At 46.6% G+C, this 24245-nt stretch overlaps 1 protein-coding gene across 1 annotated transcript in view; it reads right to left on the bottom strand.

The window, feature by feature from the left end:
* DCC (DCC netrin 1 receptor) overlaps positions 1-24245 on the bottom strand; it is a 1217792-nt gene that overhangs the window by 70813 nt on the left and 1122734 nt on the right. Inside the window, exon 23 of the mRNA XM_075328185.1 lies at positions 9091-9250. Within this exon, the coding sequence (XP_075184300.1) occupies positions 9091-9250 (160 nt within the window). The remainder of the gene's footprint in view (positions 1-9090; positions 9251-24245) is intronic.

Raw genomic sequence — 24245 nt, forward strand, 5'->3', positions numbered from 1 at the left:
TATTTCAGTTTCATATATCTAATAACTGATGGACTGAGTAATATTTCTGGATTGAAATGAGGTTTATTGTACTAACAGAAAATGTGCAATCTGCATTTAAACAAAATTTGACCGGTGCAAAAGTATGGGCACCCTTATCAATTTCTTGATTTGAACACTCCTAACTACTTTTTACTGACTTACTAAAGCACTATATTGGTTTGTAACCTCATTGAGCTTTGAACTTCATAGGCAGGTGTATCCAATCATGAGAAAAGGTATTTAAGGTGGCCACTTGCGAGTTGTTCTCCTATTTGAATCTCCTATGAAGAGTGGCATCATGGGCTCCTCAAAACAACTCTCAAATGATCTGAAAACAAAGATTATTCAGCATAGTTGTTCAGGGGAAGGTACAAAAAGTTGTCTCAGAGATTTAAACTGTCAGTTTCCACTGTGAGGAACATAGTAAGGAAATGGAAGAACACAGGCACAGTTCTTGTTAAGTCCAGAAGTGGCAGGCCAAGAAAAATATCAGAAAGGCAGAGAAGAAGAATGGTGAGAACAGTCAAGGACAATCCACAGACCACCTCCAAAGACCTGCAGCATCATCTTGCTGCAGATGGTGTCAATGTGCATCGGTCAACAATACAGCGAGCGTTGCACAAGGAGAAGCTGTATGGGAGAGTGATGCGAAAGAAGCCGTTTCTGCAAGCACGCCACAAACAGAGTCACCTGAGGTATGCAAAAGCACATTTGGACAAGCCAGTTACATTTTGGAAAAAGGTCCTGTGGACTGATGAAACAAAGATTGAGTTGTTTGGTCATACAAAAAGGCGTTATGCATGGAGGCAAAAAAACACGGCATTCCAAGAAAAGCACTTGCTACCCACAGTCAAATTTGGTGGAGGTTCCATCATGCTTTGGGGCTGTGTGGCCAATGCCGGCACCGGGAATCTTGTTAAAGTTGAGGGTCGCATGGATTCAACTCAGTATCAGCAGATTCTTGACAATAATGTGCAAGAATCAGTGACGAAGCTGAAGTTACGCAGGGGATGGATATTTCAGCAAGACAATGATCAAAAACACCGCTCCAAATCTACTCAGGCATTCATGCAGAGGAACAATTACAATGTTCTGGAATGGCCATCCCAGTCCCCAGACCTGAAAATCATTGAAAATCTGTGGGATGATTTGAAGCGGCTGTCCATGCTCGGCGACCATCAAACTTACCTGAACTGGAATTGTTTTGTAAACAGGAATGGTGAAATATACCTTCATCCAGGATCCAGAAACTCATTAAAAGCTACAGGAAGCAACTAGAGGCTGTGATTTTTGCAAAAGGAGGATCTACAAAATATTAATGTCACTTTTATGTTGAGGTGCCCATACTTATGCACCTGTCAAATTTAGTTTAAATGCAGATTGCACATTTTCTGTTAGTACAATAAACCTCATTTCAATCCAGAAATATTACTGAGTCCATCAGTTATTAGATATATGAAACTGAAATAGCTGCTGCAAAAACCCAAATTGATATAAAGAAAAAAGGTTAACATTAATAGGGGCGCCCAAACTTTTTCATATGACTGTATATTAGCAAAACCCTCGTCAGTCTGCAGTTCACATCCCAGCCACTAGATGGCAACATATAGCCACATATAGCAGAAATATTTTGTGACAGCATATAATGGCAAAATCATTTTTATATTTCAAAGGTGCTCATATTGTTCCACTGTTCGGATACGATGTATCAGGCACAATGCTGAACCGCACCTCACCAAGCACAATGCCGAGCCGTACATCACTAAGCACAATGCCAAGCCGTAGGTCACCAAGCACAATGCCGAGCCGTACATCACCAAGCACAATGCCGAGCTGTACATGACCAAGCACAATGCCGAACCATACATCACCAAGCACAATGCCGAGCCGTACATCACCAAGCACAATGCCGAACCATACATCACCAAGCACAATGCCGAGCCGTACATCACCAAGCACAATGCCGAGCCGTACATCACCAAGCACAATGCCGAACCATACATCACCAAGCACAATGCCGAGCCATACATCACCGAGTACAATGCCGAGCCAAACATCACCAAGCACAATGCCGAGCCGTACATCACCAAGCACAATGCCGAACCATACATCACCAAGCACAATGCCGAGCCGTACATTACCAAGCACAATGCCGAGCCGTACATCACCAAGCACAATGCCGAGCCGTACATCACCAAGCACAATGCTGAATCGTACATCACCAAGCACAATGCCGAACCGTACATCACCAAGCACAATGCCGAGCCATACATCACCAAGCACAATGCCGAACCGTACATCACCAAGCAAAATGCCGAACCATACATCACCAAGCACAATGCTGAGCCATACATCACCAAGCACAATGCTGAGCCATACATCACCAAGCACAATGCCGAGCCTTACATCACCAAGCACAATGCCGAGCCGTACATCACCAAGAGCAATGTCGAGCCTTACATCACCAAGCACAATGCTGAACCGTACATCACCAAGCACAATGTGGAGCCGTAAATCACCAAGTATAATGCCGAGCCGTACATCACCAAATACAATGCCGAGCCGTACATCACTAAGCACAATTCCGAGCCATACATCACCAAGCACAGCGCCGAGCCGTACATCACCAAGCACAATGCCAAGCTGTACATCACCAAGCACAATACCGAGCCGTACATCACCAAGCACAATGCTGAGCCGTACATCACCAAGCACAATGCTGAGCCGTACATCACCGAGCACAATGCCAAGCGTCGGATCGGTTGGAGCAATGTAAAGCCACCACCACTGGACACTGAAGAGGTGGAAACGTGTGCTATAGAATGATGAAAACAAGTAATATCTACTACCCTTCCAAGAGCGTAGAATGCTGAATTCTCAGACTATTACCTGTTCATTTACATAGGACTGCAGGTAAACCTTGCCAACTTTTTCAAATGGGCTACATTTTTTGATGTGAGCTATGCCTTTTTCTATAGACCCCTCCTCATCAGTGTTCTTAAGTGATGAGCTGCATACATAATTTGATCAAACATGAGACCCCCTACAACAGGAACATGCTGCAATCACCATAGTCAAGCTGATTCCTTACTGTGGCTTATAAAGGGAAGGGGGTTGTCTGAAGCGGTAAAGCTTATGGAAAGGGTCTGTGAATTATCAATAAAATATCCAATAAATGACCAAAATATGTGGGTCACACCTCTATTTCTAGAACCAGATCCCGGAGAGAACCATTAGAAAGGGAGAGATGGTTGCTCATGTGCAGCTGGAGAATTGTTTGCGCATGGGCAGGTGCAGAAGTGATTGCGCATGCACAGGTGGAAAAGTGGTTGTGCATGTGCAGATAGAGAAGTGGTTGCACAGGCACAGCTGGAGAAAAAGTAGCACATGTGCAGCTGGAGAAGTGGTTGCACGTCCACAGCTAGAGAAGTAGTTGTGCATGCGCAGCTGGAAAAGTGGTTGTGCATGTGCAGGTAGAGAAGTGGTTGCGAATGCGCAGCTGGAGAGGTGGTTGCTCATGCACAGGTGCAGAAGTGGTTGCACATGCACAGCTGGAGAAGTGGTTGCGCATGCACAGCTGGAGAAGTGGTTGCGCATGCACAGCTGGAGAAGTAGTTGTGCATGCAGAGCTGGAGAAGTGGTTGCTCATGTGCAGCTGGAGAAGTGGTTGTACATCCACAGCTGGAGAAGTAGTTGTGCATGCGCAGCTGGAAAAGTGGTTGTGCATGTGCAGGTAGAGAAGTGGTTGCGCATGTGCAGCTGGAGAGGTGGTTGCGCATGCGCAGGTGCAGAAGTGGTTGCACATGCACAGCTGGAGAAGTGGTTGCGCATGCACAGCTGGAGAAGTGGTTGCGCATGCACAGCTGGAGAAGTAGTTGCGCATGCACAGCTGTAGAAGTGGTTGTGCATCCACAGCTGGACAAGTGGTTGCGCATGAACAGCTAGAGAAGTGGTTGCGCATGCAGAGCTGGAGAAGTGGTTGTGCATGCACAGCTGGAGAAGTGGTTGTGCATGCACAGATGGAGAAGTGGTTGCGCATGCACAGATGGAGAAGTGATTGTGCATGCACAGCTGGAGAAGTGGCTGCACATGTGCAGCTGGAGAAGTGGTTGCGCATGCACAGCTGGAGAAGTGATTGTGCATGCACAGCTGGAGAAGTGGTTGCACATGCACAGCTGGAGAAGTGGTTGCACATGTGCAGCTGGAGAAGTGGTTGTGCATGCGCAGCTGGAGAATTGGTTGCGCATGTGCAGCTGGAGAAGTGGTTGCGCATGCACAGCTGGAGAAGTGGCTGCGCATGTGCAGCTGGAGAAGTAGTTGTGCATGCACAGATGGAGAAGTGATTGTGCATGCGCAGCTGGAGAAGTGGGTACACATGCACAGCTGGAGAAGTGGTTGCACATGTGCAGCTGGAGAAGTGGTTGTGCATGCGCAGCTGCAGAAGTGGTTGCACATGTGCAGCTGGAGAAGTGGTTGCGCATGCACAGCTGGAGAAGTGGTTCTGCATGTACAGCTGGAGAAGTGGTTGCGCATGCACAGATGGAGAAGTGATTGTGCATGCACAGATGGAGAAGTGGTTGCGCATGCACAGATGGAGAAGTGATTGCGCATGCACAGCTGGAGAAGTGGTTGCGCATGTGCAGCTGGAGAAGGGGTTGCACATGCACAGATGGAGAAGTGATTGTGCATGCACAGCTGGAGAAGTGGCTGCGCATGTGCAGCTGGAGAAGTGGTTGCACATGCACAGCTGGAGAAGTGATTGTGCATGCACAGCTGGAGAAGGGGTTGCACATGCACAGCTGGAGAAGTAATTGCGCATGTGCAGCTGGAGAAGTGGTTGTGCATGCGCAGCTGGAGAAGTTATTGCGTATGTGCAGCTCTCATATTCCTTTCTATGGGAACTCAGAAAATTGCCGAGCGAGCGCACCTATTGGACCCCATGAGCAAAGAATCCAGCTCTGTAATGAGAGAGAACTCTATACTTTATATTCCAGAATTCTAGGCGGTTGTGAACCTCGTATGACAAGATTTCACATAGCCGAGACCTAAAAGTCAGAAAACATTTCATTTCCCGACCGAACATCTAAATTGACTGCACAGTGAAATTCGACTTCTCAATTCTTATCTCGCGTCTCCTTGTTACCCTGCCAGCTGCCGGGGAACGGCTGTCTTGGAACGGTTTCAGAAAGACGTCATTTCAGATATAATTCTTAACAAATTCAGAAACATTTTTCTTGCTGGCTACTAAGCGCAGCCTTGCACTTTCTCTACGGTTTTCTGACTGCAGATTCCAGGCCAAGATTGCCGGAGGGCAGCAAGTAGGAAAGGTTGTTAGTGGGGACAGCTAAAATGTTAGGAAATAGAAGGGCAAGATTAAAAACTGCTGCATCTAAGGGATGGTCCAAGTTGAAGCTTTTTTGGCCCTGCTGCAAAATCTGCAACAGGCCCCCCATCTAAAATGGGCCAGTAATACCCCCAATGTCTCCATAGAGGGCTTTGTCCCTCTTCACACACAAGGACCTGAGTGCATCTTAAACAAAATACCCACCCACTTATCCAAAATACTTATCAAGGTAGTGTTAAAAAAGTTTGGACACACCTTCTCATTCAAAGAGTTTTCTTTATTTTCATGACTCTGAAAATCGTAGATTCACTTTGAAGGCATCAAAGCTATGAATTAACACATGTGGAATGAAATACGGAACAAAAATGTGTGAAACAACTGAAAATATGTCTTATATTCTAGGTTCTTCAAAGTAGCCACCTTTTGCTTTGATTACTGCTTTGCACACTCTTGGCATTCTCCTGATGAGCTTCAAGAGGTAGTCACCGGAAATGGTCTTCCAACAGTCTTGAAGGAGTTCCCAGAGATGCTTAGCACTTGTTGCCCCTTTTGCCTTCATTCTGCGGTCCAGCTCACCCCAAACCATCTCGATTGGGTTCAGGTCTGGTGACTGTGGAGACCAGGTCATCTGGCGTAGCACCCCATCACTCTTCTTCTTAGTCAAATATCCCTTACATAGCCTGGAGGTGTGTTTGGGGTCATTGTCCTGTTGAAAAATAAATGTTGGTCCAACTAAATGCAAACCGGATGGAATAGCATGCCGCTGCAAGATGCTGTGCTAGGCATGCTGGTTCAGTATGCCTTCAATTTTGAATAAATCCCCAACAGTGTCACCAGCAAAGCACCTCCACATCCTCACACCTCCTCCTCCATGCTTCACGGTGGGAACCAGCCATGTAGAGTCCATCCGTTCACCTTTTCTACAAAGACACGGTGGTTGGATCCAAAGATCTCAAATTTAAACTCATCAGACCAAAGCACAGATTTCCTCTGGTCTAATGTCCATTCCTTGTGTTCTTTAGCCCAAACAAGTCTCTTCTGCTTGTTGCCTGTCCTTAGCAGTGGTTTCTAGCAGCTATTTTACCATGAAGGCCTGCTGCACAAAGTCTCCTCTTAACAGTTGTTCTAGAGATGTGTCTGCTGCTAGAGCTCTGTGTGGCATTGACCTGGTCTCTAATCTGAGCTGCTGTTAACCTGCGATTTCTGAGGCTGGTGACTCGGATAAACTTATCCTCCACAGCAGAGGTGACTCTTGGTCTTCTTTCCTGGGGCGGTCATCATGTGAGCCACTTTCTTTGTAGCGTTTGATGGTTTTTGCCAGTGCACTTGGGGACACTTTCAAAGTTTTCCCAATTTTTCGGACTGACTGACCTTCATTTCTTAAAGTAATGATGGCCACTCGTTTTTCTTTACTTAGCTGCTTTTTTCTTGCCATAATACAAATTCTAACAGTCTATTCAGTAGGACTATCAGCTGTGTATCCACCAGATCTCTGCACAACACAACTGATGGTCCCAACCCCATTTATAAGGCAAGAAATCCCACTTATTAAGCCTGACAGGGCGCACCTGTGAAGTGAGAACCATTTCCGGTGACTACCTCTTGAAGCTCATCAAGAGAATGCCAAGTGTGTGCAAAGCAGTAATCAAAGCAAAAGGTGGCTACTTTGAAGAACCTAGAATATAAGACATATTTTCAGTTGTTTCACACTTTTTTGTTAAGTATTTCATTCCACATGTGGTAATTCATAGATTTGATGTCTTCAATGTGAATCGACAATTTTCAGAGTCATGAAAATAAAGAAAACTCTTTGAATGAGAAGGTGTGTCCAAACATTTGTTCTGTACTGTACATACAGTCAGGGCCAGAAATATTTGGACAGTGACACAAGTTTTGTTATTTTAGCTGTTTACAAAAACATGTTCAGAAATACAATTATATATATAATATGGGCTGAAAGTGCACACTCCCAGCTGCAATATGAGAGTTTTCACATCCAAATCGGAGAAAGGGTTTAGGAATCATAGCTCTGTAATGCATAGCCTCCTCTTTTTCAAGGGACCAAAAGTAATTGGACAAGGGACTCTAAGGGCTGCAATTAACTCTGAAGGCGTCTCCCTCGTTAACCTGTAATCAATGAAGTAGTTAAAAGGTCTGGGGTTGATTACAGGTGTGTGGTTTTGCATTTGGAAGCTGTTGCTGTGACCAGACAACATGCGGTCTAAGGAACTCTCAATTGAGGTGAAGCAGAACATCCTGAGGCTGAAAAAAAAGAAAAAAATCCATCAGAGAGATAGCAGACATGCTTGGAGTAGCAAAATGAACAGTCGGGTACATTCTGAGAAAAAAGGAATTGACTGGTGAGCTTGGGAACTCAAAAAGGCCTGGGCGTCCACGGATGACAACAGTGGTGGATGATCGCCGCATACTTTCTTTGGTGAAGAAGAACCCGTTCACAACATCAACTGAAGTCCAGAACACTCTCAGTGAAGTAGGTGTATCTGTCTCTAAGTCAACAGTAAAGAGAAGACTCCATGAAAGTAAATACAAAGGGTTCACATCTAGATGCAAACCATTCATCAATTCCAAAAATAGACAGGCCAGAGTTAAATTTGCTGAAAAACACCTCATGAAGCTAGCTCAGTTCTGGAAAAGTATTCTATGGACAGATGAGACAAAGGACAACCTGTACCAGAATGATGGGAAGAAAAAAGTTTGGAGAAGAAAGGGAACGGCACATGATCCAAGGCACACCACATCCTCTGTAAAACATGGTGGAGGCAACGTGATGGCATGGGCATGCATGGCTTTCAATGGCACTGGGTCACTTGTGTTTATTGATGACATAACAGCAGACAAGAGTAGCCGGATGAATTCTGAAGTGTACCGGGATATACTTTCAGCCCAGATTCAGCCAAATGCCGCAAAGTTGATCGGACGGCGCTTCATAGTACAGATGGACAATGGCCCCAAGCATACAGCCAAAGCTACCCAGGAGTTCATGAGTGCAAAAAAGTGGAACATTCTGCAATGGTCAAGTCAATCACCAGATCTTAACCCAATTGAGCATGCATTTCCCTTGCTCAAATCCAGACTTAAGACGGAAAGACCCACAAACAAGCAAGACCTGAAGGCTGCGGCTGTAAAGGCCTGGCAAAGCATTAAGAAGGAGGAAACCCAGCGTTTGGTGATGTCCATGGGTTCCAGACTTAAGGCAGTGATTGCCTCCAAAGGATTCGCAACAAAATATTGAAAATAAAAATATTTTGTTTGGGTTTGGTTTATTTGTCCAATTACTTTTGACCTCCTAAAATGTGGAGTGTTTGTAAAGAAATGTGTACAATTCCTACAATTTCTATCAGATATTTTTGTTAAAACCTTCAAATTAAAACTTACAATCTGCACTTGAATTCTGTTGTAGAGGTTTCATTTCAAATCCAATGTGGTGGCATGCAGAGCCCAACTCGCGAAAATTGTGTCACTGTCCAAATATTTCTGGACCTAACTGTATGTGTTACACCTTTCATTGTAATCCTGCCATAAAGAGATGACTGCTGAGAATTCATCTCTACTAAACAAGAACAATTAATAACATAGTAGCCAGTGGTTCACTATTTACTATTTTGTCTCGTAGTTTAGTGATATGGATAATAAAACAAATCTCCGAAAATGTATAAGAAAATTGTATGAAATAAAGTATGCATTATCAAAGACTAGTTACGCACTTTCTCTGCTGGGCAGAGGACCTTCTTGTGCAGATCACAGCCACTATCACCACCACCAGAATCGTAATAGCTCCAACAGTCACCACTATGATCACCAAGAGGTTGCTGTTCTTCTGGGGCGTCACCCCATGGGGCGGGTGCATTTGTCCAATAGGAGGCTCTGCAAAAGAAAAAAAGAATTAGCTTGGAAGTATCCAAATAGGAAAGGAGTTACAGTAATTGATTTAGGAGAACATAGGTTCGACATCTTTCGGAGAAATGGCCAGCTTAGAAAAAGAAACCAGAATTTCCAATAAATAAGACCTACCCGGAAAATAAGCCCTGGCAGGATTTGTCAGGATTTTTGAGGATGCTCAAAATTGAAGCTTTACTTAAAAAAAAAGCCCTAGTTATTCTTCAGAAAAAATCTATACGTTTAAGAAAAGTAAAATCAATTGAGAATAGAATATAGACCCTTCACCAAGGAAACAGACCCCCCACCCCAAAAGAATCACGCTCAAAAGACCCAACAAGACTCAAACCAATAGGGGTTGGTAAGAGCTGGGCTCTCACACGCAGATTGGAGTGTTGTGGTTGCTTCCGGGCACCATGGGGAGCCAACTGCTACCCTTAAATGCAGTGGAACGCGGAAGATAGGAGCTGGAATGCCAGAGACTTGACAGCATGTAAAGCGCCTATGACACGAGTGACGCCATTTATCGGAAATGGAGAGGTGCAGTCACAAAAGAAAAACAATGCCGAATTCAGGAGAACAGCGGCGTTTACACAGTTAACAAAAGTTACTTTTTTATGGCAAGTGACAGGTCCTCTTTAAAAGTGGATTTCTGAAAAAAGTTTTGCAAGTGCTCATGGGCGGGGCTTAAAGGGTTATTCCCATTTTCATAAATGGGTATTGTTGGATAGTGCTTGTAAATTGAAGCAAATTTGAAATTTACTACTCGTTAAAATTTTGAGCCATTTTTGAGATATCAACATATTTCCTTCGTTAACAGCCTGTTGACTTAGAGACCGACCACCACTCTAGACAGCAGAACATGTGCAGCGCTTACACGCTCTTTTCTACTGAGCTTATCAACACTTGTTTTAAAGCTGGCCAGAGCTATGTCACTTCCCAATCTCAGCTGGCTTCAAGGGCTTACAAGCTAGACCACGGGTGTGTCGGTCTCCTAGGCAACAAGCTGTAAACAAAAGAAAAGTGTTAATATCTCAAGAACGGCTACAAATTTTAATAAGCAGTAAATTGCAAAACTGCTTCTTTTCATAACCTCTATCTGAAAATATCTTTGAAGATGAAACGTCTTTGAAGATGGGAATAACCCTTTAAATGCCTCAAAATAGGGCTTCAAATGTTTAGAGGTGTAGTTGTTGAATCCTAGGTGATCAGTAATGACTCCATTTCATCATTGACCACATGAGGTTTCACAAATAGACCCTATAACATTTGAAACCCCAATTTTAAGGCCTTTAACCTTGGCCCGGAAACAGTTGTTTTCATGAATGCTTACTTTAAAGGGAATGTTATCTATAAATAGGGCTTAAAGAGACCTTTGAGAATCAGTAACTTTATTGCTCTTCCTCTTCCTGTTATCTTATTGTATAGTACAAAATGTGACCAACTCTTTAAATGCTTCAAAATAGGGGATCCAATGTTTTGAGTTGTATATGTTGAATCTTAGGTGATCAGTAATGACTCCAGTTCATCACTGAACACATGAGGTTTCACAAATAGACCCTATAACATTTGAAATCCCATATTTATGGACTTTAACCTCCATCCGGGAACAGTTTTTTTTCAGGAATGCTTACTTTAAAGGGAATGTTATCTTTAAATAGGGCTTATGAAGACCTTTCAGAATCAGTAACATTTATTGCTCGCCCTCTTCTTGTTATCTTTTTGTAAGCTCAGTAGAATTCAGTGTGATGTAGTAACTAGCCAAGCATATGTAAATACAAAAAGCATATGCCCTGCTTCCCCCTCCCATCTTTCAGTGCTGGCATCAGTGATAGTAAATCTGAACTCAATTTGCACAGCTGCCCCCAGCCATACTCCCTCTCACATCTCAGCAGTGATAATGAAAGTACAGAATGGTGGGTAGGGGGAGCAATGGATATGTAAATTGTATTTACATACACTTAACTAGTTGCACTTCCAGCAGCATAACAGGATAAGATACTGCAAAAAACTAACTGATCCTGAAAGGTCTTCTTAAACCCTATTTAAAGATAACATTAGTATTGTACTACAAAATCACCTAACATATTCTCTTTAAGATATATTTGCATATAATTTAACCCCTTAAAGGTACTGATCATCCTAATCATTAAGCATGTATAGATTTTATTTTGAAGAATGATATCGGAATGATAATGATAATGACACTGAATTCTAATGAGCTTGCAGCAGAATAAAAGGATAAGGTAAAGCAATAAAACTTACTGATCCTGAAAGGTCTCCCTAATACCTATTTAAAGATAACATTAGTATAGTGCTACAAAATCACCTGACAGATTCCCTTTAAGATGTATTTGTATGTAATTCAATCCCTTAAAGGTACTGATCACCCTAATCATTAATTGTACCGCTCCGGGGCTCGGCCGGCTGCCGAGCCGCTCGGATCCGTGCTCGTCGGTGGGAGATTCGAGCTCCTGATGGACCCGGGGGTCACGTTGCTCTGAAAAGGGATTGGCGCTACACGTAGGGACTTCGGTGGGGAGGTCCACGGCCGGAGCCGCAGTTGTTTGTAGGGAGGATTTGAGTTTGTGACGCCACCCACGGGTTGTGGTGAATGAGATGGACACCACCGCTGCTGTTGACTAGGCTCCCGAGGATGGTGTTGCGCAGCTTGGTGTTGACCCCTCCGTGGGTAGGGGGATGATGGTCCCGGGGGCACGAGGGAAGGTGCTGAGGCGGGGAGATGGATGAGCGCTGGGATGTCAGTGCGGTGCGGCACGGTGCGCGGCCCGGAGGCACTCTTGTACTCACTATTACAAACATGCTGGAGTCTCTGGTAAACCAAACAAGATGGTGAACGGTGCCCACAGCCGGCTGCAGTTTTCCCTCTAACAGGTTGGTGGTTTCTGCCCTTCTCCTGCACCTTACTTATGTTGAAAACGTCGACTCCTATGCCTGAGCAATGGTAGTCCACTCCCCAGCTTGGTATGTGCCGGGAGAGCCCTCTTTGCCTGCAGACACTGGCCCCTCGGGTCTCTATGCCTGGGTGGTGGCGTTATCCTAAAGGTTGGGCTGTTGTCTTCAGTCGGGTCTTTGGTGTGATAGGTCCTAAAGTCCAGTCCTCAATCAGTTGATTTGACTCAGCCCGGTTGTTTCTGGGCCTCATACTGGGTCTGAGTACCCCTCCTGGTGCTCCAGTTTCCAATCGGTTCCCCGGTTTGGTACCGGCGGGCCACCGCCCGTCCCCGGTCCCTACGGTTCCACTGGCTGTAATCCCAGCTCCTGCAGGCGGCCACCACCGTCTGCCTCCTTGCCAGAGGTGACTGGGCTCCAACCCAGACACCTGTTGTAGTCTATGGCAGACCTAGGCACAGGTCAGGTCTGCCCTTGAACTTCACTCCACTCCACTTCACTGTCAAGACTAAACTAGACTAGACTAGACTACTGTTTTTCCCGCCTCCGGGCCTGTGAACTCCTCGGTGCGCGGAGCCAACCGCCTGGCTCCGCCCCCCTGGTGTGAACATCAAACCCGGAGGGGGGTGACAAAGGTTTTGTAGTTTGGCTGCTGTCACCTTACTAAGGGGTGGGGAGTGTGTGTGTGTATGGGACTACCTGTGACAACCTGGCTAGTCCAGGGCATCACATAAGCATATATGGATTTTAGATTATGACACTGAATTCTACTGATCTTACAGCAAGATAACAGGATAAGGATGTGCAATGAAACTTACTGATCTTGAAAGGTCTCCTTAATACCTATTTAAAGAGAACATTAGTATTGTGCTACAAAGTCACCTGAAAGATTCCATTTAAGATTTATTTGAATGTAATTCAACCCCTTAAAGGTACCAATCACCCTAATCATTAAGCATATATGGATTTTATTTTGAGGAATGATATTGGAAAGTTAACCCTAGAACGCATACCTGGGGCCTCGCAGGCCTGCTAGGTTACTTGTTTTCTATTGTAGATTTCTATGGTTGCGCGTTCTAGGGTTAATGACACTGAATTCTACTGAGCTTACAGCAGGAAAACAGGATTAGGTAGAGCAATAAAACTAAGTGATCCTGAAAGATCTCCTTAAGCCCTATTTAAAGATAACATTAGTATTGTGCTACAAAATAACTTGAAAGATTCCCTTTAAGATGTATTTGTATGTAATTCAACCCCTTAAAGGTACCGATCACCCTAATCATTAACCATATATGGATTTTATTTTGAGGAATGATATTGGAATGATAATGATACTGAATTCTACTGAGCTTACAGCAAGATAACAGGATAAGGTAGAGTAATAAAAATTACTGATCCTGAAAGGTCTCCTTAAGCCCTATTTAAAGATAACATTAGTATTGTGCTACAAAATCACATGACAGATTCCCTTTAAGATGTATTTTCATGTAATTCAACCCCTTAAAAGGTAGCGATCACCCTAATCATTACGCATATATGAATTTTATTTTGAGGAATGATATTGGAATGATAATGATACCAAATTCTACTGAGCTTACAGCAGGATGACAGGATAAGGTAGAGCAATAAAACTAACTGATCCTGAAAAGTATCCTCAAGCCCTATATAAAGATAGCATTAGTATTGTGCTACAAAATCACCTGACAGATTCCCTTTAAGATGCATTTGCATGGAATTCAACCCCTTAAAGGCACTGATCACCCTAATCATTAAGCATATATGGATTTTATAATGACACTGAATTATACGGCGTTTACAGCAAGATAACAGGATAAAGTAAAGCAATAAAACTAACTGATACTGAAAGGTCTCTATTTAAAGATAACATTAGTATTGAACTACAAAATCACCTGACAGATTCCCTTTAAGATGTATTTGCATCTAATTCAACCCCTTAAAAGATACTGATCACCCTAATAATTAAGTATATATGGATTTTATTTTGAAGAATGCTATTGGAATGATAATGATACTGAATTCTACAGAGCTGACAACAAGATAACAGGATAAGGTAGAACAATAAAACTTACTGATCCTGAAAGGTCTCCTTAAGCCCTTTTTAAAGATAGTATTAGTATTGTGCTACAACATTGCCTGACATATTCCCTTTAAGATGTATTTGCATGTAATTCAACCCCTTAAAGGTACCGATCACCCTAATCATTAAGCATATATGGATTTTATTTTGAGGAATGATATTGGACAGATAATGATACTGAATTCTACTGAGCTTACAGCAGGATAACAAGATAAGGTAGAGTAATAAAACTAACTGATCCTGAAAGGTCTCCTTAAGCCCTATTTAAATATAGCATTAGTATTGTGCTATAAAAACACCTGACAGATTCCCTTTAAGATGTATTTGCCTGTAATTCAATTCCTTAAAGATACCGATCACCCTAATCATTAAGCATATATGGATTTTATTTTGAGGAATAATATATAATTGCAAATTAATAACTTAAACCATTACTAAATCTACTTACGGGAATGTAGTGGTATATATGATATGGTAAAAAGGCTGTTTGTAAACTCAGCAAATCCTTCCCCGCGCATCAGGCAGAGAAGCTGCCGGGAGCTTTGAGACATCTCGAAATATTTTATGTATGGAAGATTTATTTAAAGACCTTGGTGTATACAGCGATGCTGCTCTGTGTACATTTATTCCATATTGATGGGAAAACTGTGCTCTGAGCAGATGTGAGTTATGGATAATGTTCTCCAATATTAGCTGCAGCCCCTGCGAGGGCGGCCCGCCGCTGCTTGATATGTTAATTTATACATGGATTTAATGTTGACTTTTGCAGAGAGGAGTGTGGAGAAAATATATAGAAAAATCAGTAAAAAATGACAGCAAAATCTAGATTTTATGTTTTACAAGGGACCTTTTAAAAATTAGTGTAAACACCCTAAACGGGAGCGATTGGGTAGCAATTTTTCATTTGTAGATAAGCTGAATGAAAGAGAAAAGAAGTTTAAAGTGGGCTAAACACATGAGCGCTCGGCTCGGTCAAGTGTTCATGAATTTTCAGTAGGGAAAGGGGAGACAGCTGCTCCCGGAAACCGCTGGCAGCCACTTATCTCCCCGGAAAGCAGAAGCATTTATAGAAGATCTGTCACCGGGTGAAAACTCCACAGATTTTGAATTTGTTTTATTCCCGCTGCTCTTCTGAGTCTGTAGTTTTATTGTTGTTTTTTTTGTTGTTTCTAGTGATAAGATTTTTTTTTTTTAATTTAGTGCAAATTATAAGGTCTTTATCAATGGGGTGTGGCTTACAGGATCATCGGGGGGCGTGTCTTCAAAGATATCTGCATAATTGTCCCACGAGACACGCCTCCTTATAAAGGATCATAAAAATTAGCACTAGATAAACAAGCCCATATCTCTGGAACCAAATGGTGAATTTAAAAATCTAATATATAAAGCTGAATGTATGTGTGTGTATGTATGTATGTGTGTATGAATGTATGTATGTCCGCTAAAGGAATTTGCACCGTCGAATTTACAATCACAAAATTTTGCACAGATGCCCCATGTGACCCAGGGAATGTCATAGACTATGTTTTGACGGGAAAATTTAACCCCACGCTTTACAGTTAGTCTCCAAAATCCTGCCTCCATTATACTGAATGGAGGTGGGAGCTATAGGTTATTAATAGCAACTGTCAGTGGTTGCTATAGGTACAAAATAAACTGTTAGTATAAGAAGCATATGTGTAAGGTAATATGATGTCAGTAGTGAGATGGATAGAGAGAGCGACAGAAAGAGACAGAGACAGACGTGGAAAGAGACAGAGACAGATGAGCAAAGAGAAAGACGGGCAAAGAGACAGACGGGCAAAGAGACAGATGGGCAAAGAGATAGATAGGCAAAGAGACAGATAGGCAAAGAGACAGACCTGGAAAGAGACAGGCGGGAAAAGACTCAGACGGGGAAAGACACAGACGGGGAAAGAGACAGACGGGGAAAGAGAGAGACAGACACACACATAGAGACAGACACAGAGATAGAGACAGACAGACACAGAGATGGATACAGATAGACTGATACAAATACAGACAGAAAGATAGAAACAGACAGACAAGGAAAGAGAGAGACAGAGAGACAGACAGACCACGACTGGGAGAGAGACAGAGAGACAGTTACTATCCCGGGCAACGCCGGATACTACAGCTAGTATAAAATAAAAATGGAATATTCAGGAAGATTTAGTCCAAAAACTTTTCACTATGACCTATTGATTGAGTCTCTTTAAATTTCATGGTTGTCCTCTTCCTCAACAAATGAAGTTGTGAACAAGAGATGGTAAAGTTTTGGCAAAATAGAAGGGTTTTGTTGATATTCATCTCATGGATTAGAGCCTTCAAGGCCTAGATAGCAATAGTCATTATCTTATTGCCTATAGAAACCATCTCATGATGGCTCCATTTGTCCTACCCAGAAGAATAAATCTGCAGAGACTAGAGATGACCAAACAAGGACTTTACCAAAAAACAGAGTTTGGGTTCGGAGTTCGGGTGCTTTACGTATACAAAGCACTCGATCGAGAATCGCTGTGCTCAGGTACGCTCAGTGCTCAGCCCAGTGTGAGCTGCTTGCATTGTTTGATCGGTTTGCACTGTTTGTAACAACAGAGTGATCGGATGTAGTGTGCACCAAAAATAAAAAGGAAAAAGCCTATCCCCTACCCTCCCCCGGAAGAGATCTGTTTATGGCTGGCTGAATGTGGACAAAGACCCGAACTGCCCAATCGTTGACTTCCAATGGACTTCAGGTCAAGTCCGTGTCCAGAACCAAAGTTCATCTAAAGCCAAGCTGAACCCACCAAACCGAACTTCAACAGGTCCATTCATCTCTAGTAGAGACTCCCCAAATATGAAGAACCATCTTAGGAGAAAGTTAGATTGGAAGGGGGTATTGGTTGCATCACTACCTCATTTTACCTTTACAGGGGTTGCCAATCTGAATGTGGTTTTGTGGCCGGCTTTGGTTTTGTGGGATGGTGTGGCCTGGAGTCATGGGGCCTTGCAGCATGGGTGTTGTCAGGCAGCAGGTCACTTGCCCCACCGGTGCACTGTCGCTGTGGCGGCATTTGGCACTCAGCGCCGCACCGTTTAAAGCTTCAAATAAGTTAGAGACCCACTCAGAGGTTCACCGTGACGTGGCAGTAGGCTTCATACAGTCTGACCAGAATGTTAAACCAAGAACCTCATGTTTAGGTATTTAACTTTTTGCCTAGTGGCATTAGATCAACTGATGATTTTTGGATGTGCGGTTCATGTCTAATTCTCCAGTAATGCCAATCTGAATGTAAGTTTACATGATGACAAGAGTTAGCGGAAATCAATTCGCAGGATCAGCTTCCTTAGCTACGTCAGTAATGTGTGGCCACTGCACGGGAGCCTTGAGAACTGCCTCTTACATGATGGCCTCTTCATCTCTTCTTTTGATTTGCCGTCATATTATGTCCGGATCCTGCAAGTCGAATTGCACCAACTCTAATGGTGGTGACTATTTACCTTCTCCAGAATCCTAGCTGCTCATGCAAAATGGCTCTCCATTTTGGCTCATACAGAAATTACCTTTTTCTGTGATGTCCATATGCCCTAATGGGGTATATGGATAGGGGTGGCCTTTGCAAGATATCCACTGTAGGCAAGATTGCACTATATGGTACTCATGAGTTCACACATCAAGCATCATTTATCATTTAAAAGGAGTACAATGAATTTCCAACTTCTCTGTAAGGACTTCTTAAATGTGACATTCGTAGTGGGGACCTTTCCTTAGAGACCTAAGGCCAATATGCCCTCAAGCATGGGTGTAACTATAGACAATTCAGAGGTATCAGCCTTATCTAGGCCATGATGTCTAAGGGGTCTATAGAAAATGTTCTCAGGTGAAGATACCAGTATTATAGGGCAGGACCTGTGAGCTCAATTTGATGCCCTGACTATTACCGTAGTCTACTACAATAGAAAAACATGGTGTCATGGTTCTTATCCACGGTGCAATGCTCTCCAGCAGAGCCAGTGTTCTGTTTTGTATTTTGCGCCGGTAGACAGGTGGTTCCCATCCTGTGCTGGTGTTGGGAGGGGCCTATTTCCAGGCACCTTGTTCCCATTGATTGCTCTCACCTGGAACGCTGCCAGTCATAAGTCCTGCCTGCAGTAAGTGCTCTGGCTCCCGTTTGTGCTTTGATCCTGTCCTCCTACCCCAGACCTCTTTTCCCGTTTGCCTGACTCTGACGTTGTTCCCTGGCTCCTGACCTCCGGCTTGTACCCTGACTTCAGCTCCACTTTACCCCAGCGTACCTTACGTGACTTCCTGGCTTCTGAACTCCGGCCTGTGCTCTAACCTCGGCTCTGCTTCATCACTGTGTTCTATATGTGACCTTCTGGCTCGTGACCTCTGGTTTGTTTGACTTCCCCATCACTAGTTACATCTGGTGACACCTAGTGGTAGTTTGTCACACATGGCTTTTACCAAAAACAAAACCACACCTGTGAGGTAAATCCGGAGATATGACGATAAATCATGATATTCAAGTATGTCAGGAAGCCCTCTCCTGGTGTCACCCCCCCTTTCCTTCACACAACTGGTTTAGCAACAAATCCCATGGCCATCTCCTGTGATATGGAGATGAGGTGGTGTGGGAACAATGGACACAGGATGACTCCCTGCCGTCACCCTGTAACAAGAGTTGTATCTCATTAGCAAGGCTATGGAAATAGCCTGACAGAACGACTCCAGTAAAAAATGGTTCATATCTCGCAAGCCATATTTCCGATAAATATGGCAACCATAAAAATGGTGTCTCCGCATGCGGACGATGCCGGCACACCCTTTTTATGGGAGCAGGACATTGGGAAATGCCCCAGGCGTGATATCAGCCAATGGGGAACTGGCAGACAGGTCATGAGTCCCCTCGTTCTGTAGCTAAATTCATAACTGTCACAATGAGAGCATTGGCGTCCGCCTACGACGCTCCCAGGCAAAGTTATGGCCCATATTCCATGTTGTGGATTGTCCATAACTCAAGCCAGGGGTGGAGCAGTGCTCCCTCTGAGGTCACTAAGGTAGGAGGGGACCTGGATTTGCCCAGGTTGATAACCCTACTTCGGCCATTTTCCAGCGTTCTTTTCGCTGGGGGCACGTGTAGGAAACATCTGTGGGAAGGATCCTAGAAACCTGGGTACAGCGCCCCCCTGTGGCCAGACGCAACAAGGTAACTGCTGGAACTGTGTATGCCTGTTTGTAACCCATGCTTTGATTGTAACTGTACTCTGACATATGTATATTCTGTAGATTCCCTATTGTATATATTGTAGTTTCTAGTGTGCTTTAGGCTGATTAAATTATATAATTAATCTTGGGCTGTTCTGTTATCTCGATCTTGAATCCCACGTCTGTGTGTTCGGCTAATAGTTACCGTAAATCGGTTGGTGGCAGCGAATTGTGCCAAGGATTATTGTGGGGAGGCCAGTGAGATTCGGGGAGATTTTATATATTCCGCCCGCGGAGGTCGGGGGAATATATACCTTACTCTCACCGGGGACCCTTCAATAATCGGCATAAGTAGTATAGCGGCCTCCTTGCTTATTGTCGGGCAATTCCATAATTGGCCTGACTATAAGAGGGGCGCTAGAGAGCGCGTCACGTGCTCTGTCTGTCGGTCGGGAGGTATAAAGGAGGGGTGACCCCCACTTGTTACCCCCCGATTGTGACGTACTGGTAGCCAGCGCGGGGGATTTTTGAGTGACCCCCCCGGTGGTTTGTGACATATTGGTGGCATAGCGGTGGGATCGAGATAATAGTGTGTGTGAGTGTGAGACCCATACTCCCAGACACTAAAGACTGCCTGCAGCAGCTGTGGCTGCTGGGGTCTTCAGACTAGCTCAACACTAGAGTGTCAGAGTGCAGATACTGTAAGGTGTGTGGAGGCATCAGGTGTCAGTTCTGTGTCAGTGACCAAAAGTCTGCAAGAATGGCTGATGGCACCAGGAGCAGAGCTATGCAACTGGCCAATGCTAAAGCAGGAGCCAAAGAGAGGGAGGACGGTGCTGTGGGCAGTAATGAGGAGGTTGCCCACGAGTCCTCCAGGAGCTCGACGCCAGAAAACCGTTCTGCAGAGGACAGCGCACAAGCTGGCAATTATGGACAAGATGAGGAGCAGCTCACCCAAGGGTCCTCAACGAGCCAGATGCCAGCCCTCCGCTCTGCAATGGACAGTGAATCACCAGGCTCCGCAGCGGGCCGCAGATCACCACGTGCCATTCCACCGAGCCTGGGAGGCTCGGATAGCCTTCTTCAAATGGCTATGGCCCTTCTCCAGGCTGGAGACCAGGAGGGCTACAAGGGACTCCTGGCAGAGCGCAGGGCAGAGCGGCAAGCAGCGCGTGAGGCTGAGGCTGCGGAGCGGCAGGCAGCGCGTGAAGAGCGCCAGGCAGAGCGTGACTACCAGCTGCAGCTAGCTCAGCTCCGGCCCTCATCAGCCACACGTGACCTTCAAGACACCAAACTTCCAAAGGTCCGTGTTGAGGACTTCCCAGTGCTGGAGAAGGATGGAGACTTGGACTCTTTCTTGACTGCTTTTGAACGGACTTGCTTGCAGCACCATCTGAACAAGGACCAGTGGGCCAAATACCTGACCCCCCGTTTAAGGGGTAAGGCCCTGGATATCCTTGGGGACTTGCCTGCTGAGGCAGATCAGGGCTACGACACCATCAAGCGGGCCCTGATCCAACAGTACAACCTCACCCCGGAGTCCTACCGCAAGAAGTTCCGGAGCCTACAGAAGGGACCAAAGGACTCCTGGGCTGACCACAGGCGGGCACTTGCCCGAGCTGCCGACCACTGGACCCAAGGCCTGCAGCTTTCCACCGGACCGGAGATCCTGGACTTGTTCATCACGGAGCAACTCTTGTGGAACTGCCCTGAGGATCTCCGCCAGTTCATCCGAGACCAGAAGCCAAAGGGGTCCACGGCTACAGCTGCCCTTGCCGATGACTACACCAACAACCGGGCCCCTGAGGCCAGGAGAGCGGCCACCAGCAGCACCTGGAGAGGGGGTAAGATGAATTCTACGACTGCCCCACCTGCCCCTAGACTGCAGGGGGTGTCCCCCTCAACTCCCCTCTCCAGGCCCGTGGCGGAACCAAGACGGTGCCACCAGTGCAACCTACCTGGACACTTCAAGGCCATGTGCCCTCAGCGTCCCAAGGCCCCGGCTCCGTCCCCGTCCCAAGGGCCGCCCAAGGTGTATTGTGTGGGTGGGGGTGGTGGTAGGTCCCTGGACAGCTTCCAACCTGTCACCGTCGGCCGGTCTGTGACCATAGGACTGCGAGACAGCGCCTCGGAGGTGACTCTGGTGCGGCCTGAGATGGTGTCCCCCCAAGACTTGATCCCTGGAAAAACCCTCGCTGTCTCCGGGATTGGAGGCACTGACCCGGCGCTGCCTGTTGCTGACATTTATGTGGACTGGGGCGCAGGGCGAGGGGTGAGGGAGGTGGGGGTAACTGATCGGATCCCTGCAAACGTGCTACTTGGGACAGATTTGGGGCAGATAACCTCCCAGTTTGGGCCCCAACCAAGGGCTGAACCTTCAGCCAGTACTGACATGCCTCCGGACAATGTTAATGTGTTATCTATGAATGATGTAAGGGAGGAGGGAGTGAACTCTGATATTTCTACTTGCATAGACACCATAGACACACACTCAGCTGCAGCTGTGACAGGGGAGGGGGTCAGAGAAAGGTGTGACAATGCCTCTACAAGTAACCAGCCTGTGAGCTGGGATCTGTTGCCCTCTGCAGGGATAAGCAGAGAGCAGGGTGCTGCAGGGGGAGGACCAGTGTGTGGGGTGGGGGCTACCACAGCAAATGTGGGGTCCCCAGAGATTTCACAGTGGGGTTCTGTTGCTGCAGGAGGGGAACAGGCAGGTGAGATTGGGGCCGGTCCAGGAGCGGAAGTGCTCCCAGGTAAGATCTCGGTGCATGGTTCCCCCACAACCGGGGTGTCAGGAAGCCAGGTAGGTCTGCCTGAACCGGCGACTTGGTCAGGAACGGAGGAGGAGCAGGCACGACCCACGGTCGCAGCGGCTGTGGCCGCTGTCACCCGCAGTGGGAGTGCTGGAAGCCAAGGGGCCTCCCGGAGGTCCGATAGCTCTTCCCCTTCTGACCAAGTGGCAGCCGAGTCAGGTGGAGGCCAGGACACAGGTCCCGGGGTACTGACTGAAGATGTGACAGTCTCGTCGATTCTGGCCACATCTAGTCAGGGGTTTCAGGCAGCGTTAGAAGCTGACGACAGCCTGAAAGCTCTTAAGGAGCAGGCGGCACAGCCTCCCTCGGACTCGGACCCGGAGCGAGTGGTCTGGGACCAAGGACGGCTGTACCGGGCCACGGTCCAGCAGGGTTCACCGGAGGCGTGGCCCAGGGACCGACAGTTGGTGGTACCCTATCCGTTCCGGACGGAGTTGTTGCGGATCGCACATGAGATTCCGATGGCCGGACACCTAGGGATCGCTAAGACCAAGGCCAGGTTAAACCAGCATTTCTACTGGCCAAAAATGGGGGCCGATGTGGCTGCCTACTGCCGTTCGTGTGAAACCTGTCAGAGAGTGGGGAAGGCGGGGCCACGCCCCAAAGCCCCACTAGTATCTCTGCCAATCATCGATGAGCCTTTCAGGAGGGTGGCTGTGGATCTGGTCGGCCCGCTGGCCATCCCCAGCAGCTCCGGGAAACGCTTCCTACTGACGGTAGTGGACTATGCCACCCGGTACCCAGAAGCAGTGGCCTTGTCGTCCATTCGGGCTGACAAGGTGGCCACCGCATTGCTGGAGATTTTCTCCCGAGTGGGTTTTCCCCAGGAAATGCTCACTGACCGGGGGACCCAATTCATGTCCCAGCTGATGGAGGCCCTCTGTAAGCAAGTCCAGGTGCGACATCTGGTGGCCAGCCCGTACCATCCACAGACCAATGGCCTGTGCGAGCGGTTCAATGGCACCTTAAAGCAGATGCTTAAGATGTTGGTCGACTCCCACGGGCGTGACTGGGAGCGGTATCTCCCACACCTGTTATTTGCTTACCGGGAGGTTCCACAGGCCTCAACAGGATTCTCACCGTTTGAGCTCCTGTACGGGCGACGTGTGCGGGGCCCCCTGGCTCTGGTGAAAGAGGCTTGGGAAGGGGATTTGGCCACCCCTGGAGTGTCGGTTATCGAGTATGTCATGCGCTTCCGGGACAAAATGCAGGCCTTGACGCAACTGGTACACGACAATATGGCTCAAGCCCAGGCCGATCAGAAGCGTTGGTACGACCAGAACGCTTGTGAGAGGACCTACCAAGTGGGTCAAAAGGTGTGGGTACTGGTCCCCGTACCACAGGACAAGCTTCAGGCAGCCTGGGAAGGCCCATACCTCGTGTACCAGCAGCTCAACCCTGTGACGTACCTGGTCACCCTGGACCCTGCCCGTGGAAGGCGGAAGCCCTTCCATGTGAACATGATGAAGGCACATCATGAGCGGGAGGCGTGTGCGCTCCCCGTGTGCAACCTGCCCGAGGAGGGAGAAGCGGAAACCCTCTTGGATATGCTAGCCCAGGTTAGGGCAGGCGGATCCATTGAGGATGTGGAGGTTGGCCACCAGCTCTTGGAAGACCAACGGTCCCAGCTGTGGGCCACCCTCCTCCCCTTCCGGGGGTTGTTTACCAACCAGCCCGGAAGGACTGACTTGGCTGTCCATCACGTGGACACTGGGGATCATCCCCCGATCCGGCGTTCAGCATATCGGGTCTCCCTGGAGGTGCAGCAACACATGCGCCAGGAGATTGACGAGATGCTGAAGCTGGGGGTGATCCAGGCATCCAACAGCGCTTGGGCCTCGCCTGTAGTCCTCGTCCCTAAGAAGGACCGAACCACTCGGTTCTGCGTGGACTACAGGGGGCTCAATGCTGCCACGGTCGCCGATGCGTACCCAATGCCACGCATCGATGACCTGCTCGATCAGTTGG

Source organism: Anomaloglossus baeobatrachus, chromosome 1 (assembly GCF_048569485.1).
Source record: "Anomaloglossus baeobatrachus isolate aAnoBae1 chromosome 1, aAnoBae1.hap1, whole genome shotgun sequence".
NCBI lineage: Eukaryota > Metazoa > Chordata > Amphibia > Anura > Aromobatidae > Anomaloglossus > Anomaloglossus baeobatrachus.